We start from the raw sequence: 17,892 nt of genomic DNA, 5'->3' as shown, positions 1-17,892 counted from the left end.
GATTATGTGAATCTTGCAGAAATGGAAAAGGTGAATCTAAAAGAACAATTTTAGAAAGAAAAAAAAAATTTTCAGAGCCATAGAGAATTATAGCCTAATACATAGGAGAATTGAATTTTTTGACCTTGAAATTCAAAATTTTTTCAAATTTATAGAAGCACTGTTATAATGAAAAGAATAATATTTTCAGAGTCAAATATTCCGTCTTATTTTTAATTAATTTTTCTTCAACGAAAACCTAAGTATTCCTATTAAATATTAATAATTTTAAATGCAAATTCATCTCCTTGGTAAAAAAACTTAACTACTATTGAAAACTCCTCGTTTTTTGTTAAAAATTTAATTATTTGGTTGGAAATTTTATTATTTTGTTCATAATTAAAAGTTTCAATAGAAATTCCTTTTATTTGATTAAAAATAAAACTTTTTTTTTGAAATGCATATTTTGGGTTGATAATTTAACTATTTGGGTAGAAAATTCAAATACTTGTTTGAAAATTAAGTTTTTCTTGAAAATTCGTTTTTTCGGGTCTAAATTTCAACTGCCGTTGGAATTTATTTCAAAAGTTCAAAATTTGTATACTGAACTAGAAATTTAAACCCCAACTTTCTACAAAACATGTTTTGAACATGATTAAGATTACGGCTATTACATTTTTTTAAATTCATTTTCTTTCGTCAAAAAAATAATGTTTTAAATGAAAATTAAACTATTCCTATTTTGTTCAAAATCCGCCTTTTTTTAGTAAATAATTCATCTTTGTTGTTGAAAACTCTTCTCCCTAGTTTAAAATTGAACTATTTGGTTAAGAATTCGTCTTTTTGTTCAAAATTTGAACCATTTGGTCAAAGATTTATTTTTCGGGTTGAAGATTCAAAATTTTAATAGAAAATGTATCTATTTTGATGAATATTTCTGGGTTAAACAATCATATTTCCACTGACAATTTAACTCGTTTGCTAAAAATTAATTAATTAATTTTATTTATGATTGCATATTTATATTTTTTAGTTGAAGATTCAAGTATTTCGTTGAAAAAATCTCCTTTTTTAGTGAAAAACTCATGTTTTTGTAGAAAACTAATCTTCTTGTTTAAAAATTTCTCTTCTTTAGTTGAAAAATTAAACGAGTTGGTTGAAAATTATAAACACCTTTGTTAACAATTTTATTTATTTATTTTTGGGGATGTTTGATTTTAAATAAAATTCATTTATTTAGTTGAAAATTGAATTATTATGTTGAAAATTCGTTAATTTTGATTGAAAATTAATTTTTTAACGCAAAACATGATTATTCCATTTTTTTTTAGAATTGATCGTTTTTTGTTAGAAATTTAATTATTGGATTGAGAATTGATCTTTTATAGTTAAAAACTCATTTGTTTTGTTGAAAATTTTACTGCTGTGTAGAAAATTATATTTTTAGTTTAAAATTAATTTTTAACTGGCAAACAAATTATTCGATTTTTGGTTAAGTACTGATCGTTTTTGGTTAAAAATTCAACTATTTGTTTGAAAATTTATCTGTTTTTGTTGAAAATTAATCGTTTTTGTTTTAAAATTAATCTGTTTTGGTTTAAAATTAATTGTTTTTGATTGAAAACTAATCTGTTTTGCTTAAAAATTAATCGCTTGTGATTGAAAATTTATTTAATTACTTGAAAATTATAATCTCTTTCAGTTGAAAATTTATTTATTTGGTTGAAAATTAATCTGTTTTGGTTGAAAATTAATCGTTTTTGGTTGAAAATTAATCTGTTTTAGTTCAGAAGTGGAATGCGTAGATAGTTATGTCTAAAGAAACGCACATTTAAAAAAAAAATTTAGAGCCATATAAATCTATGGGAAAACTGAAATTTTTTTTCCTATACACTTAAATTCAAAATTTTCTAAAAACATTCTTTGCTTGTCACTTGTTTTTCAATTGTCACTCGACAGACATAAATGAATTTTCGTGGAAATAAAATTTGAATTTATTTAAAAAATACAAAACTGACTAAAAACTAACGATAGTTACTTTTTGTTTCGAAAGGTTTTACGGAGAAAAAGTTGTATTTTGAAACGACAACAATAACGATAAATAGTTCCTTTTAAAAAGTAATCTACCCATCACTGCCAGAATGTCATAAATGGTTCAAAATCTTATATGGCTTGTCTGTCTTCATCATTTGAGTATTTCTTTTGTTTAAATAGTGTACTTCTATAATATTACATTTTAAATGTAATTGAGAACAGGGCTTTGGAGCATTAACTAAAATAGAATTATTAAAAACTGAATTAGTCAAACAAAATAAAAACTCAAATAGGTCGCCGACTATAATAACATGTAATAATTGGCCACGTGATAGATATTCACATGTCCTTAATAATCACAGAAGCTATTATATCAATCATGATACATCAGCAACCTATTTTGCCGTGATTTGATTGCCTAGAGAAAAAGTTGTCCGATTGACTAAACTAACAGATCAGTTGTTTTTTTGTTGTCTGGGAGATTGAGCTGAGAAATTTCAAGTAGACCATTGGCTCTCCGTATTTCTTTCTTCTCTTCCTTGGAAAGGGTTCTATGCGCTCGATGCCTTTTATTGGCACCACTCGCGCAGAAATGGGATCGATTCTCTTTGTAGGAGGAGCGTAGGAAAAGCCTTGATCCGATATCTTATTATTGGTCGATCGTAAATTACAGTTGCCGGAGGAAAGTAACGAGATCTCCAATTATCTTCGATACCCTGCGACGGCGTGCGCAAATTTGCACAGGTAAAGAGTGTAAATCCGTAGTTAATATGCGTATCGAGTATCGTTTCAAGAAACATCACAAGCGAGAAAATACACCATCTTTCCGAAACTCAGCGATGCATTTTCCCGATGATTTTGATGAAATGAATACTGAAATGTGCAAATTGTCATCGAATCATTTTCCCATAATTAACAAATCCTCAAATTCGAATAGTAATGTGCGCTTCTAAAAATTAATCGTGTAAAAAAATGCCACACAAACAAAAACGGTTAGATTAGCCAAAGGTTAGTCGAATAATTTCAGCTATAAAACAGCTAGAACAAATAAATTATAACAAAGTTCTCTGTATGATTAAAACAAATGATCGGTTAAAGACTAAGGGCTGATTCCACCAGCAGTGATTAAATCCATGATTAGCTAATCCTGATTATCTTTTAATCAGCGTTTTAATCACGATTAACTTGTGGCGTGTTCCACCATGAATTTTTTACTTCTGGTTAGCCAACCGTATGCCCTGTTCACAATAAGTCTTGTTTCTGCGTGTTTCTGTTGTAATGGTGATTCTGCTTGGCTGATTTCGAACTTGTATTCGCGCGCAAAATATACCTCGACTGCTCACGAACGACGAGCGGCGACTTTTTTTTATGAGCATTGTTTCCAAATAAATGGATAGGAATTATTTATCGATTGAAATTGAATATAAGTTGTGTGAGTACAAGATATCGTTATAAATTCGATCAATATTTCATACTATACTTGAACTTCAACTTTGAGGTTATTTTGACTCCCGTTAATTGCTGATTAACTCGCTAACCATCCAAAAATGGCCGGTTAAGTTAATCGACGATTAGACTTCTTTAATCATGTTTTCAAAGTTGGTGGAACGCATTCTTCTGATTAAACTAAGTTAATCAATGAGTAAAATTTAATCACAGTTGGTGGAATCGGCCCTAATACATGAAGTGCGGAAATGCTCGCATTCGTGATCGTAAAATATTTACTAATCTCAGCACTTCAGGGAATGAAATTTTTAATGCAGTTTATTTAGTTTATTTATTTTAACTGAATTTATTCAATTAAGCTTTGATTAATATAACCGTTTTCGTTTGCTTGGCATTTGTCAAACGATTATTTGGTTGAAGCACACATTCCTATTCTCCAGTCATTCACTTTAATGTCACTTTTAACTTTTATGTAAGTAAGTTCAGTAAATTGAAAAATAATTTTTGTTTGGGGGTATTTATTATAATAGAAAGTGTGACAATAAAGTGGTTGTAAACAGATTAATATATTTGAGATCAAAATTATTTTACTTTTTATGTCCGATTTTCATTCAAGTCAGCTTTAAGTTCTAAAGCTACTAATAGGCTTTAAACTATTATGTTTTTCGATTTTGAACTTTGATTTATGGATCTATTTAGGAGTTTAAAAAAATTTGATGAACAAATTGGCAAATAGTGTTATTAAATAAATTTTGTTTTTGCTGAACCTGCTTCAACTTTATGCAGAAATGACACTTAATAACCAAAATAATCAAAAAGTCAACAATAACAATTGTTATAAACAGCTTCTGGGATAAAATACTTAATTGGAGGTTTTTTCAGATTTTATTTTATTTTCAATTGCATAAATAATTACACATAATCCTAAAAATAATATATCTTTGATCATATTTAGTCAAATATAACAATTTAAATGTTGATAAGAAGTTTAAATAAACAAGTTCAAACTTTTTATATAGTTTTACGTCGGAAAAAAATGCTTTTAAATCAAAATAGCTTGAGTCTGAGTTTTTTATGAATGTATAATAATACTGTATGCTGAGCTTTTGTAATTAATAACTATGATACATTTATTACGAAAACATTTATTAATACACTTTTATCTATATTTGTTACTCATTTAGACTCTCAACTTAGTATATCTCAAGCTATTTAAATTGATTTTTATTTGACCAAATAGTGTCAAAGATATATTATTTTTAGGAATATCTATAGCAAGTCTGGCGATTAGAGATAATAAGAATTTGGAAAACCTAAAATTAAAATATTTTCCCCTAAAAATGGTTCATAACGATGCTTATTGTTAACTTTTGAACATTTTTGTGAAAACGCTCATTCATGCAATAATTCAAAGCAGTTTTAGTACCAACACTTCTTTTCTACGCTAAAATGCCAAAATTTTGAATTTCTTTATAAAAATTAAAACTAGTGTTATATTTCCTAAATATTATGATACATATAATATTTTTCAAAATATTTGCAGCAGTTGAGACCATTAAGAAAAATCCAAATCTGAAAAAACGTCAAATTGAAGTTATTTTGCTACAAATTATTTATAACAATATTTATTGTTAACTAATTATTTTTTGATTGAATTTAATTGAAAAACTGATTTTACCAATAATAATGTTATTCAACAATTTTTAAGAGTTTTAAGAGATTAAGAATTTTTTCTTTAGATTCCTGAAAAAATTTCAAATGATTTATTATTTGGAAAATCAATTTTAAAAGAAAATTAAAAAAGATGTTCAAACATTTTAAATAATTTCCTATAATATAAAAAAATAATGTCAATTATTTCGAAGCAAAATTGTTCTGTTTGGCAAGATTACGAAATATTTGACAAAATTCGAGTAGGTAAGTTTGAGAGATATTTAGATGTTTTGAAACGAACGAAACAAAAATTCAAAAAATTTCAAATAAAATATAGAATTTTGAAAGGTTTCAAGAAAATGAAAAAAAATTTCTTAAGATTCCCGCAGAAATTTACATTGATTTTTTCATTCGCAAAATCTATTTTAGAAATATATTGAACAGGATTTTATAAAATTTTAAAAGCTTTAAATCCGAAAATGAATCTGCGACATTTGTAGCAGCTCTGTAATTTCTAAGGGTATTTTAAAAATTCGAGTGAAAACTCGAATCTCTTTAAAAGATATTTGGAAGTTTTGAAAAAATTTCAAAAATATTTAAAATTTGGCAAGATTTCGAAAAATGGAGAACAAAATGTCGATCTCAAGATTCCTGGAAAAACGTGTATAACTTTTTATTTTGAAACATTAATTTCAAGAGAATATTGAAAAATATTTCAAAACATTTAAAAAGATTTTCAAAACTGACAAACATGAATCTGGAAAATTTTGACGCCATGTTTTTGTTTTGACAGATTTAAAATTGATTTAAGCCTTTACAAGATTTCTAATATCATTTCTTTTTTTTTAATGTAAATCTTTCAAGATTTTGAAAGAAATTTTGAAGGTTTTTAAAATGACTTAAAAATGTTTCAAAATGTTTCTAAAAATGTCAAAAAGAAAACCCGAAGGATTTGTTGGCAATTTTTTTCCTTTGATGGTCTTTTTAGAATTTTAGTAATATTTCGAGTCAGTTAAATAAATAGTTAGGAATTTTATAAGTTTTGAAGAGATTACAAATATTTTTAAATTTGAAAAGATTTCCGACGATTCACAAAATATTGTTTAATTTCTTCCAAACTATCAATTAGAGTGGGTCGAAAAAATTCAAAATGATTATTAATTAATTAAATTAATTTATTTATAATAAAAAAATAAAAATAAATAATTAATAAAAATAAAAAAATAAATAATAATTAATTAAAATAAATGATCTGAAAGTTTCTTTGTGGCATTACAAATATATTTTAAACAAAATTTTAATGTGTTTCACCATTTGGCAAGTCGATAAACAATTTTCAAGTTTTTCATTACAATTTTTTGTTTTTGCTTAAGTTAATTTATACCTAAAGTTGTAAAAAAATGTTTTTCCGTCTTTAATTTTTTAATGCACAGTCAGGATCACAGGTTTACACAGGATCCGCACAATTTTTAAACAAATTTTTGCTTGAAACTTAGAAATATGTACGTGTTTTTTTATTCTATTAATAAAAGGATAAAAAATAAATAAAAAAACTTTTTAGAAACTTTAGGTGCAAATTAACAAAAGGCCATAATTCCTCATTTTTTAAATATTATTCCATAAACTTTATCAAAGAACATTTTTTTAAATGTTTTGTTTATATTTTATGGATCCTGCGTATGCACGTATTCTTACGGATATTATATAAAAATTATACAAATCAACAAAATTGCATATCTCGACGAAAAAATGTATTTCTTACTTTTTCCGTCTAAGGTTATTTACTTCCATAGACCTTACCTCAACAAAAATAGTAAGAAAAATTGTTTTTCATCCACAATAAAAATTTTAAAATTACATAATAGAACATTTTTAATCGACATGTCTGATGGTAAAAAATGTTTTGAAATTCTTTTTTGTCTTATTTGTGCGTAATACCACAAAGAAACTTCAATGCTGTTACCAATGAGTCTGATCATTTTGATTTTTTCGACCCACTCTTCTATCCATATATTTATTACCTTATTAATTTTCGATGCAAATTATTAAATAATAAATATTATTTCAGGAGGAATTTTATTTTGTTTCTAGAGAATAAAGAAGGAATCTTTGAAACCATAGAAAAGATATAATAATGAGAGAGTTTGAAGAAGTTAGTATCTGCTCATTATCAATCCGTTTTACTCATTTTGAGTATCGCTCGATCTATCATCATGTATCGTGATCGCTGAAGTGTATTAGTAATCCATTGGAAGTTTCAACCCCCAATACGAGTTTCCTCTCTTTCTTTTTTTCTTCCTCTTCCTCTTTCGCTCTGTCCTTTTTTCTTTCCTCTGTGACTATCTCTCTCGATCTCATCCCTTAAGCTCTTGCTTTGACATCCTCCTTTTCTCCTCTAACATTTTCCACCTCACTCGCCCCCCCCCCCCCCCCCCCCCCCCCCTTTATTCCTATTCCCATTCCCATTCTCATCCTCTTGTTTTGGTCCAATAGTCAGTCGTCGGTCTGATCGATGATACGCCAACAGGGTACTGCGCATGGTCGTCTAAATACAAACTCGCTCCTTATTATACGGGGTGTGCCAATAAAGAGGAGGTGGGAGGGAAAATAAGGGAGGAAAAGTTTCTTCTCTTAACATGCTGCTGAGTAGAGTTACTCAAGCGCATTTTAATACATCAAGAGAATGATTCACCAATCAGATTAATTTTATTTCGCTTCATTGTTTATCTGAGTTTAAAATGTGGACAATTTAAAATTTAATTTTATCTGAATTAATGAGGGGTTTTATACCGTGGCGTAATCTATTTCATTGTATTTATCTAGATAATTATTGTAATTATAGAAGGGGTAAATTAACAGTTCACTGGCCAAAAACAATTGAACAATAATGGAAATAAATATTTTAAATCTTAAGATATTGATGCTTTGATCAAGATTACTCCGGGTTGCATGGTATCACTCTATATTGCATAAAATTATGATGGATTACTCTGCCAATGAGACGAACTAATTGACTTTTTTCAACAAAATACCTGAACTTTAAATTAAAAAAGCTAAATTTTTCAGCAAAAGTGAAAGTTTCATTTTCAATTTAAAAAAAAATGGATTTTCTATAAAATGGGTTAATTTTTAACCGAATAAATAAATTTTTAACTAAAATTTTTATTCGAAATGAAATCTTTATATTTTTAATAACAAAAAATACCCCTCCCCCCTCCAAGAATTTTCAATCAAGTAGTTCAATTTTCAAGCAAAAAAATGAATTTTCAACTGAAATTATAAATCTTCGAAAAAAAAAAGATTGCAACAAACTTCAACTTTCTATCAAAGTAGTTGCATTTTACCCTAACAAGATTAATTTGAAAAAAAATTGAATTTTTAAGCGAAAAACGAAATGGTTACATTTTCAGTTAGGCTGTGTCTAGCTAAGCTAATGAAAACTATTTGACTACTTATCCCGAATTTTGGGAGAGACTTATTCGTTTCAATGAGGAAACTTTATTTTTTACAAACACAAATAAAATATCAACAAAATAGTCATTTTTTCAACTACACTTTCCAACTGAAGAGATAAATTTTCAACTGAAGTAGTTAAATTTTTAGCTGAAAATTTAATTTTCAACAACAAAAAAACACGATTTTTCGACAAAATAGTTACATTTTAAATCAAATATATGAATTTGAAACTAAAATGATGCATCTCCAATAAAAAAAAAGAAATTTTTAAGAAAGTAATTATAAACTTTCCAGCAACTAGTATAATTTTCATATCAAAAACATCAACATATCATCAAAAATGGAATAGCGTAATTTTAAATTAAAGAAATTAATTTTTCACCAAAAAAATAAATTAATTTTCAACAAAAAACCCGATTTTTTCACATAAATAGTTTAATTTTCAACCAAAAAAATGATTTTACAAGAAAGACGATTAATTTACTACAAATTGTAGTAGACAAATAGCTGCATTTTCAACAAAGTAGTTTATTTTTACTATTATTTTTATTTTTTTTAACCTGTTCTAATTCTAATGGTATTATTATTTAAATTATTTCAAGCGTATCTTAAAGTGAGTTATATTATTTATAAAAAACGTGATTTTGTGAGTAATTTGAAATAAAAACATTAATCAGAAATATCCTACTCTATTCATTTTAATTCATGAAACTGCATTATTTTTAATGTATTAATTCGAGGAGAAAGCAAAAATGCATGCTCAATCCATTCAAAATTATTATTCAGTAATTGGATAAATGCTGTATCTATAAGGATACCGAACTACAAGAAAAGTTCAAAATCATATAATATGATTTTGAATTTTTCTTGTAAGAATTTTCTTGTAGAAGAATCCATTTATGTAACTATCCATGGATAGTTACATAAATGGATTCTTCTACAAGAAAATTGTATTTATTGCCTGTATTTATGCAGCTTTTAAATCACTGGAAACACTTTTTTATGAATTTTATTATCAATATTATCTTTTCATTTTCATTTTTAAAATTTGTTATGCATAGGGGAATGTCGTAAAGGTTGGGACAGCACGTTCTTCTCCATTTTCTTTGCCCTGGTACCATCTGTTATTGTCACATATTAGTATCAATAATAATACTAATATGTGACAGTAATAATAAAAGTAAACCCAGGGCAAATAATTAAAGAAAACGCGCCGTTTTAATCTAATCAGTGTCCCAACCTGTAAATTTGTTTTATTTTAAAGGTTAACATATTTGCAAAGCAAGATGTTAATTGGATAGAATTTTGGTTCGTGAAGCAAGGATAAATAATCATATATTTAGAGACCTCAAAATTCATGTTTAAAAAAAAATGGATTTATCTTGTTTTGTTGGCTTAGAGGCAAGGTGGGTAAATCGGCACAGCAGAAAATGCGGCGCTTTCGATTTTACAAAAATCTACGTATTATGAATAAGTGAGGTAGGTTCAGTATATGTCCGCAATATTAAATAGTAAAAAAGTTTGATTATTTAAGACAATTGTTAAATTTTTAAGCTGAAATGTTAGTTTTTGGTATTACTCGTCTATTAGGGCAGATATTTGCTAAAAAAATTATTGAAGCTTATTATTATTATGTCCCAAGTGTATAATCAAAACTTTCTTAATATTATTTTGCCTTTTTCCAATGATTTCATGTATTGCGAATGGGCATAGTTAGTTAACATTTGGAAACAAAAGTGAAATATCAATACTGTACACACACGGATAATGCGTCATATGGACATTGTAATGGTGAAAATGTTGAATATTTGTATGTTCATAACTTTGGATGCTAATAATTCCCAAAATAGAATCTCTCATTTATTTGTTCAAACTGCAAATAGATATAGATATCGGATTTTACTGCAATTGTGCGTCCGATTGTTAGAAAATTATTTATAATTGCAAACATATAAAGTTAATAGTGCGTGCCACATTACCCCACAGTTAGAATAAATTGACGCACGTGCACTTTTTTGGAAGACTTAAAAATTACGTATTTTCTTCGGCACAGATTCAAATCTTCATATCAATAAAGCCAAGCTCAGATACCGATCTATGTTACATTTTGTCTTTACCTTATTGAATTTTTTTTCTGCTGATCGATAAATGTTATGCGCCGCATTACCTACTTCGCACCTATTTCGGATCTATAAACCTTTTTGGATATTTCGAAAGCTCAACACAATTATGGTAGCACATAATTTCCCCGTTTGGAAACTTAATGATGCGCAATGTAATATTCAATTAATGAAATTAAAAAGGGAATCGGTATAATAATGTTGATTTTGCTTTAGTGATCCGAATGCTTTAATATATGATACTTGTTCTACGTGAGAAGTGTATATGTAAAAAAATATAACCAGCAGTGACCATTACAGGCCAGCAAACTCTGTGTTATACGAGTATATGTATCGTTAAAAAGCCTTTAGTTCGTTTAAACGTAAGCGGAAAATAATTCCAGGGTGGCAGTGCAAATTGACAGGACAACGCGTTCTCATTCATTTGAATTACGTTCCAATTCTGTCAGTGACTTTAGCATTGTTGCTACAAATTGGTACACGCCCCACCCTCAGGCGTGTCCCCTTCTACTGTCTCATCCACATGGTCGACGACCATGCGTGCCTCACATTTAAATAACATTCACCGATCGTCACGTTCTGCAAGTTTAATTTTCATATTATACATATACAAACACATGGAACACTTTTAACAAACCTATGCTGTGAATTAAGTTCAGCAGAAGTCAATTTCGGAATAAAATAACTACCCCTCGATCACCAACACTATAGAAAAAATGTGAATTCTACCTACAAAAGGAAACTATTGATAGTTAAATTATTCAATTATTTAATTGTAAATAGAAAAAAAACGTAATGTAAATAGAAAATTTGACTGAGAAGTTAATGTAAGGTTGAGATGATCTTAAATTAAAGACTCTCCCCGATTAAAGCAAGCCGCACCACCGGAACTGTAAATCCTAACTTAAAATTACATGACTTATAAAGATAGTTCTTATAAAATCCTTTTGGATGTTATATAAAAACGCAATTAGAACATTTGGTCCGCACTACAAACCTGAAAGACTCACTTTTTAGGATTTTCAAGACGAGATTCGAAACGAGATTCGAGGCCAGATCCGAGACGATATTCGAAACAAGATTCGAAGCCAGATCCGAGACAAGATTCGAGTCTCGTGCCTACTTTTACTTTTTTTGTGCAAGAACTAAATCTTTTCCTTTCTTTTTTTGACGAATAAACCTGATTGGTTGCGACACTTTGTGAATATGACTTTAAGTGGCTATTTTACTGTTGTTTATTAATAAAGATAAATATTTTTTGCACCACCAGTTTTGCAAAAAAAATTGCAAAAAGGTAATTTTATTTCATGATAAAACTAATTTCTAAATGTTTCTAAGCATCAAAGATTAATGAAAAAGTTCGAATTGTAAATTGTTTTTTTTTTAATTTTGTGAAATTAGTCTGTTCTTAACATTTTGTTCCTACACCATAATTTGTAAACTTTCTCACACTTGCAAAGAGATAAAAAAATGAATTAATGGACAAAGAATTCGAATATACTTATTTAAGGAGTGTATACGCTCTTGGTACTGGTAAAAAAATTGTCGGTACAGGTAAAAAAAACCGGTACCGACAATAAGATTTCTGGATAGTATTGCGATAATTTCGGTTTAATTTTAAATGATTCATTTCAAATTTTGAAGATTTTAAAATTGTCGGAAAAGAATTTGGAAAATTTGTTTAATTTTGTACGATTTTAGGAAAACTTTGAATTATTTTAAAATATATTTGGAAGTAAAACGAGTTTTTAAAATACTGAAAAATAATTTAGATCTTTAGAAGATTTTAACTAATTTGCAAATAGATTTAACATAAATTTATTTTAAGATTTCTAGGAAAATTTTTTATGATTTTTCATTTTGAAAAATTAATTTATACAAGAATAATCTTTTTTAAAATATTAAAAATCATTTACAGTATTGTCAAAAATTAATCTGGAAAATTTAAATTAAATTTGGTTAATTTTCAGGATTCATTATTTTAGTTAAAAGTTCATCTTTTTGTTAGAAATTTGTCCTTTTTAATGAATTAAACTATTTTTTGTGTCGAACTACAAATATTTTTTTATTCAAATATCACCTATTACATTCTTTGTTGAGGATTAATTTCATAGATGGAAATTCAACTTCTTGGATAAGAATTAAACTACTACATTGTGAAAAAATCCTTTTTTTTAAGATTCTTCATTTTAGTTCAAAATAAACTTTTTTGTTAAAAATTCATACTTTCAGGTTAAAAATGAGAATATTTACAGAAAATTCGTTTCCTTTATTAAAATTTTCATCTCTTTTGGTTAAAAACGCAGCTCATTCGAAAATTATCTTTTTTGGTTGAGGACTTAATTCTTTCTTCAAAATTCGTTTTTTGGTTGACTTCCACTCTCTTTGTTTTAAAATAAAAATATTTTCCGGTCGAAATATCAATTAATCATTTCATTTTTCATTGAGAATCTAAATTTCGAATGAAAAATTGAACTGTTTGTTTGTAAAATAACTTTTTTGTCAAAATTTTGATTTGAAATATTTAAAATCTTCAAAAGTATTTTTGAAAGTTCTCAAGAATCTTAAGAAAATTATATTGATATAATGCCAAAAACATATAATAATTTATAACATATGTCATATTATGTCATAACATAATATTAATATCATATAGTGTCAAAATAAACTTAAAAAATAGTTATGCATAATTTTTATTTTGCATTAAAAAATTATTGTTCCCCTCAACTCTAAAACCTACACGATTGATAATGCTAGTGTTTATAATAAGGAGAAAACTTTCATCGAAATTCTGAGGATAGATTTGGTTTATAAGGAAGGTTTGATACCAACTTTCATTGATTGCGTTTATTTTCACCGTATAGAAGTTTGGAGAAAGTTTAGGTCGTTAAAACTGATACTTTGCAACAAGCAGGGTCTCCGGATTCGCCACGCGACTGCAGCACAGTAGGTGGTTCGATTGAGAGAATCGTTAGCAAAAAGTCTAACTGGTTTCTGGTTCAGGAAAAATAGGATAATGATCTCATCCCCTGTTTTTTCGCTCGAAAGATCTTCTAGCTTGCTAGTTAACCACAAAGCAGTACTGACCCATTCGTGATGAGCTTGATATTGAACAAAGCTCAAAACGTGTCGATAAGGTGATTAATTAGAGATAAAACTTTGAATTGCTGAAAAAAATTACTCGAATTACATTTAAATTTTTTGAGACTGATTATATCATCATTTTTAAACAATTATTTATTGAAAAATACCAGGAGTAAGAGATAATTCTGGTTAATGTTAATATTTCCTCTACGTCTTCAAATCGTTTTTCTTTTAGAGGATACTTTAATTTGGAAAACAGCCAGAAATCACAGGGGGCTGTCGAAGTTGCGTAAGGCCATGTTTCACCAGAAATTCCTGAATAAGCTGCGATGAATGGGCAGGTGCACTGCCGCGATGAAGGACCCATTCACCACTTTTCGCAGCACATCCACAAATCTCCCTCCGAACATGAAATTATTTAAAAAATTATAAATCGGTTATAAATAAAATTATAAATTAATAATTATTTATAAAAGAAAATACTGTATACTTTAGAATACTTTTTTTTTTAAATCGAGTGCATTATTTTGTTACAGGTGTGGTTTCAAAATCGAAGGGCGAAGTGGCGCAAAACGGAAAAATGTTGGGGTAGGAGTACCATAATGGCGGAATACGGTCTCTACGGAGCGATGGTGAGACACTCGCTTCCTTTGCCAGAGACTATCTTAAAAAGTGCCAAGGAAAACGAATCTGTTGCCCCATGGCTATTAGGTAATGATAATTTAAATTATTTTTTGTGTTTTCTAAACGATTTCCACTTGAATTCTGAATTCAAAAAGAAATTACTGAATTAAAATAAAATGAAAACAAGTTGAGATCGTTCTAATATTTGATGTTGTAGATCCTTGCTTTTTGCATAATAAATGTTTTGCTTTCGGACTATTTTCGGTCGGATTAGTTAACTTTTAAAAAGAAACGTTGTTGCCGGATTTTATTGAGCAAGTGATCGAAATTTTGTTCAATTGAATTTTTGCAAGTATTATTTTACCCCTCGAGAAGTTCGAGTCAGTTCTATTAGAGTTGAAAAAGAAAAGATAAGAGATATTATGAATGCGATTTTAAAAATGATTAACCTTTCGAAAATCTCGAATCTTTTTTTTCTGTTCGTCTCTATCAGCGCAATCCTCTAAGACAAGCAGCTTTAGTCAAGATTTCGAAAATAACCAACGCGAACTGATTGACTGTGGCCCCGTAGGGATGCACCGAAAGTCCATTGAGGCAGCGGAGCACCTGAAATCCGGTGGCGAGGACAGCGGAAACGACCATGCCGGAAGCGGAAGCAGTCCTCACCACAACCACCATCAGGGTGGACCAACTAGTTCCGAGAGTGGACAAGAGAGTCAAGACGGCATGGGTCCATCCTCATCCTCTGGCAAGTATAATTTTACATCTCGCCACATATTTTGGCTCTTATTATTAAAATTATTATTTGGGTAGCAATCAACCTGAATTAAGCGGACATCATTTCATAAGATTTTTATTGAGGTAGAAATTTATCCAATATTACTGTAAGCTTAAGGGGGAGTAGTAGGGTGGAAACAGGGTTTCAATCCATCATAAGTAGGTTTTTTTTAAAGAACTAGTTATAATTTTTTTTCTAATTTTTTGATCTTGCAGATTAAATAGTATCGATTACCGGATTTCAACTGTTACTTTTTTTAGTAACTTTTTTATTTTACAAATAAATCCAAATTTGATTTTTACATAATTTGATTCATATCTTTCTAATGATGTTTCTTATACTTTGTATTTAAACTCGTAGATCAGTCATAACTGACACAATATTTCTAAAACGAGGAATGTTTTAGAAAATTTGGATTTTCAGGGTGGAAGCAAAAATTTCAATTTTTATATATTAGGCAATACATCAATCTTTATCGCTCTGAAAATTAATTTCTTTTTTCTAAAGTTGTTTCTTCATATATACCTAGTTACATCTCCTAGTTCTGGAAGATTCAAAACACACATTTTCAACCAGAGAAATGAATTTTCTACTAAAATCATGAACCATCAAGCAAAACAAAAAAAAATCTAACAAAGAAATTCCACTTTTAAGCAAGTAGTTAAATTTCCAAGTAAAAATATGAATGTATAAGCCAAATAATTGAAATTTGCACTAAATAAGACAAATTTCAACTAAAAATAAAACAATTAAATTTTCAGTTCAAAAATTAATCTTTAACAACCAAAATTTTTAATAAAATATTATCCATATTAATCTCAGAGATAAATTTTGAACAAAAATGATAAATATTCAACAACAAAAAAATTGTTTTTGACAGAGAAGTTGAATTTTTAGCCGTTAGTTGATATTTAACCGAAAGGATGAATTTTTAACCTAAGAGAATTATTTTCTACCAAAAAAGATGAATCTTTAACAAAATACATAAATTTTCAAACACAATAGAGAAATTTTGATTTAGATAGTTAAATCTTCAACTAAAAAATAATCATTTCACACCCTTATAATTGAAATACTTTAATTTGCAGTTAAAAAAATTATTATCAATAAAAAACGAAGTTTAAACCAAATAGTTACATTTTTGTTTTAAAAAATTGATAAATTTTTAGCAAAGAAGCTCGGCTCTCAACCAAGCAGTTGAATTTTTATCTAGAAAACATAGACTTTCAACTCATTAGTTTAATTTTCAACTAAAAAATATAAATTATTTAATTATGAAATGATTAATTTTTCAGCGAACAAAATAAATGTTCAACAAAAAAAAAATGTGTAACAAAATAGGTAAATTTAGAATTGAAATGAATCGCTAAAAAATAGTTGCTTTTATAGGAACAAATAAACATTAAAATTGTTCAAGAAAAAAAACAAAAGATTACGTTTGTAGCAATTTTTTCAAGGAACAATTTTAGTCTCTTGACTTTTTTCATAACTCGCTTGGTGTTGAATAAAGACAGGAAATTTCGACTTTTTAAAATAAAAAATTAATTTGTTATAGAAAATTGTGTTCAAAAACCATTTTTAATCAGAAAATTCAACCAAACCCTGAAATTGAAACAATTTTGAAATTATTAGTAATATTTACAAATCGAACCTTTATTAGTAATTTTTTAATTGAGGAAAATTCAATGAAACCTTTTTTTTTAAATTGGTACCATTACAAAACTAACTCTATGAGAAAGGAAAAATTATATAAACCCAAACTTTTCTTACAAAAGAATGAAAAATGAATTTTTTTATTATAACAGGGGGAAAGGCGATCAATTTCTGCACAAAATCAGCCCCAGTTGAAAGCATTTCGTCAATTCTGCAAGTGGACATTCTGTAGAAGGTTTATTCTGAAAAGGTTAATAATTTAATTAATTTTTTTTATTTCATTTTTTTTATTTGCTGTAGTTATCACAAGTGTCTTAAATGCGTATGAAATATTTTTTCCCATGTCCCTGATCTAAACTTAAATTAAAAATTACATATTTTTATCCAGAAGCTTTTTTAAAGTTTTTGAATTTTGAAATATGACAATTTTTGTATAGATTTAGAATCTAATGTTATTATATCGTTTGAGTCATTTTTTCAAGTCTATTTAAAAAACGGAAAGAACTTGATATTTGGAAATATTTCTTATACAAATTTCAACCGTGTCTTTTTCTGAGACATCAGTTTTTGAAATAAAAGTTTTGAATTTTAATGTATAGAATTGACGAAATCATTTCAACATGGGCTGATTTGAGACAGAATTTAATAATAATTTTTTGTATCAATATAAAAAAAATGTTATTTCACTTTTATAAGAAGATTGTTTCAAAACTAAGTTTATTAAGTATAATCTTAAATTCTACATAATCATGAGCGTTACTGTATTATTTAATAATAAAAAAACTACCATCTGGAATAAATTAGTTAGATATCTATTTCTAAATACATGTTTATTGAAATTAATAATAAGTTTCGTACATTATTTTCTAGATATTTAAGGTTTAGGTAGTTCTAATTTTGTTCTTAATTTCTTTTAATGGATAAGATTTTTGAAAATAAATTTCCGATGGATAAAAAGAAAATAAATAATTAAGGAATTTCGTAAACTTTTATCAAATAAAAATTATATTAACCTCTAAAGTTTATTTGTGACACTACCTCTCGGAAATTCATACAAAAATTGGT

The 17,892-nt window shown here is 27.6% G+C and overlaps 1 protein-coding gene across 1 annotated transcript in view; it reads left to right on the top strand.

Annotated features, from left to right (window-relative positions):
- Positions 1-17,892, top strand: part of LOC117168129 (visual system homeobox 1-like) — a 142,409-nt gene that overhangs the window by 123,845 nt on the left and 672 nt on the right. The window contains exons 5-6 of the mRNA XM_033353541.1: positions 14,309-14,483; positions 14,890-15,144. Coding sequence (XP_033209432.1) covers positions 14,309-14,483; positions 14,890-15,144 — 430 coding nt within the window. The remainder of the gene's footprint in view (positions 1-14,308; positions 14,484-14,889; positions 15,145-17,892) is intronic.

This window comes from Belonocnema kinseyi, chromosome 2 (genome assembly GCF_010883055.1).
Source record: "Belonocnema kinseyi isolate 2016_QV_RU_SX_M_011 chromosome 2, B_treatae_v1, whole genome shotgun sequence".
NCBI classification, from domain to species: Eukaryota; Metazoa; Arthropoda; class Insecta; order Hymenoptera; family Cynipidae; genus Belonocnema; species Belonocnema kinseyi.
The sequence above is the reverse complement of the archived record's forward strand: the minus strand, read 5'-3'. Positions and strand labels throughout refer to the sequence as shown.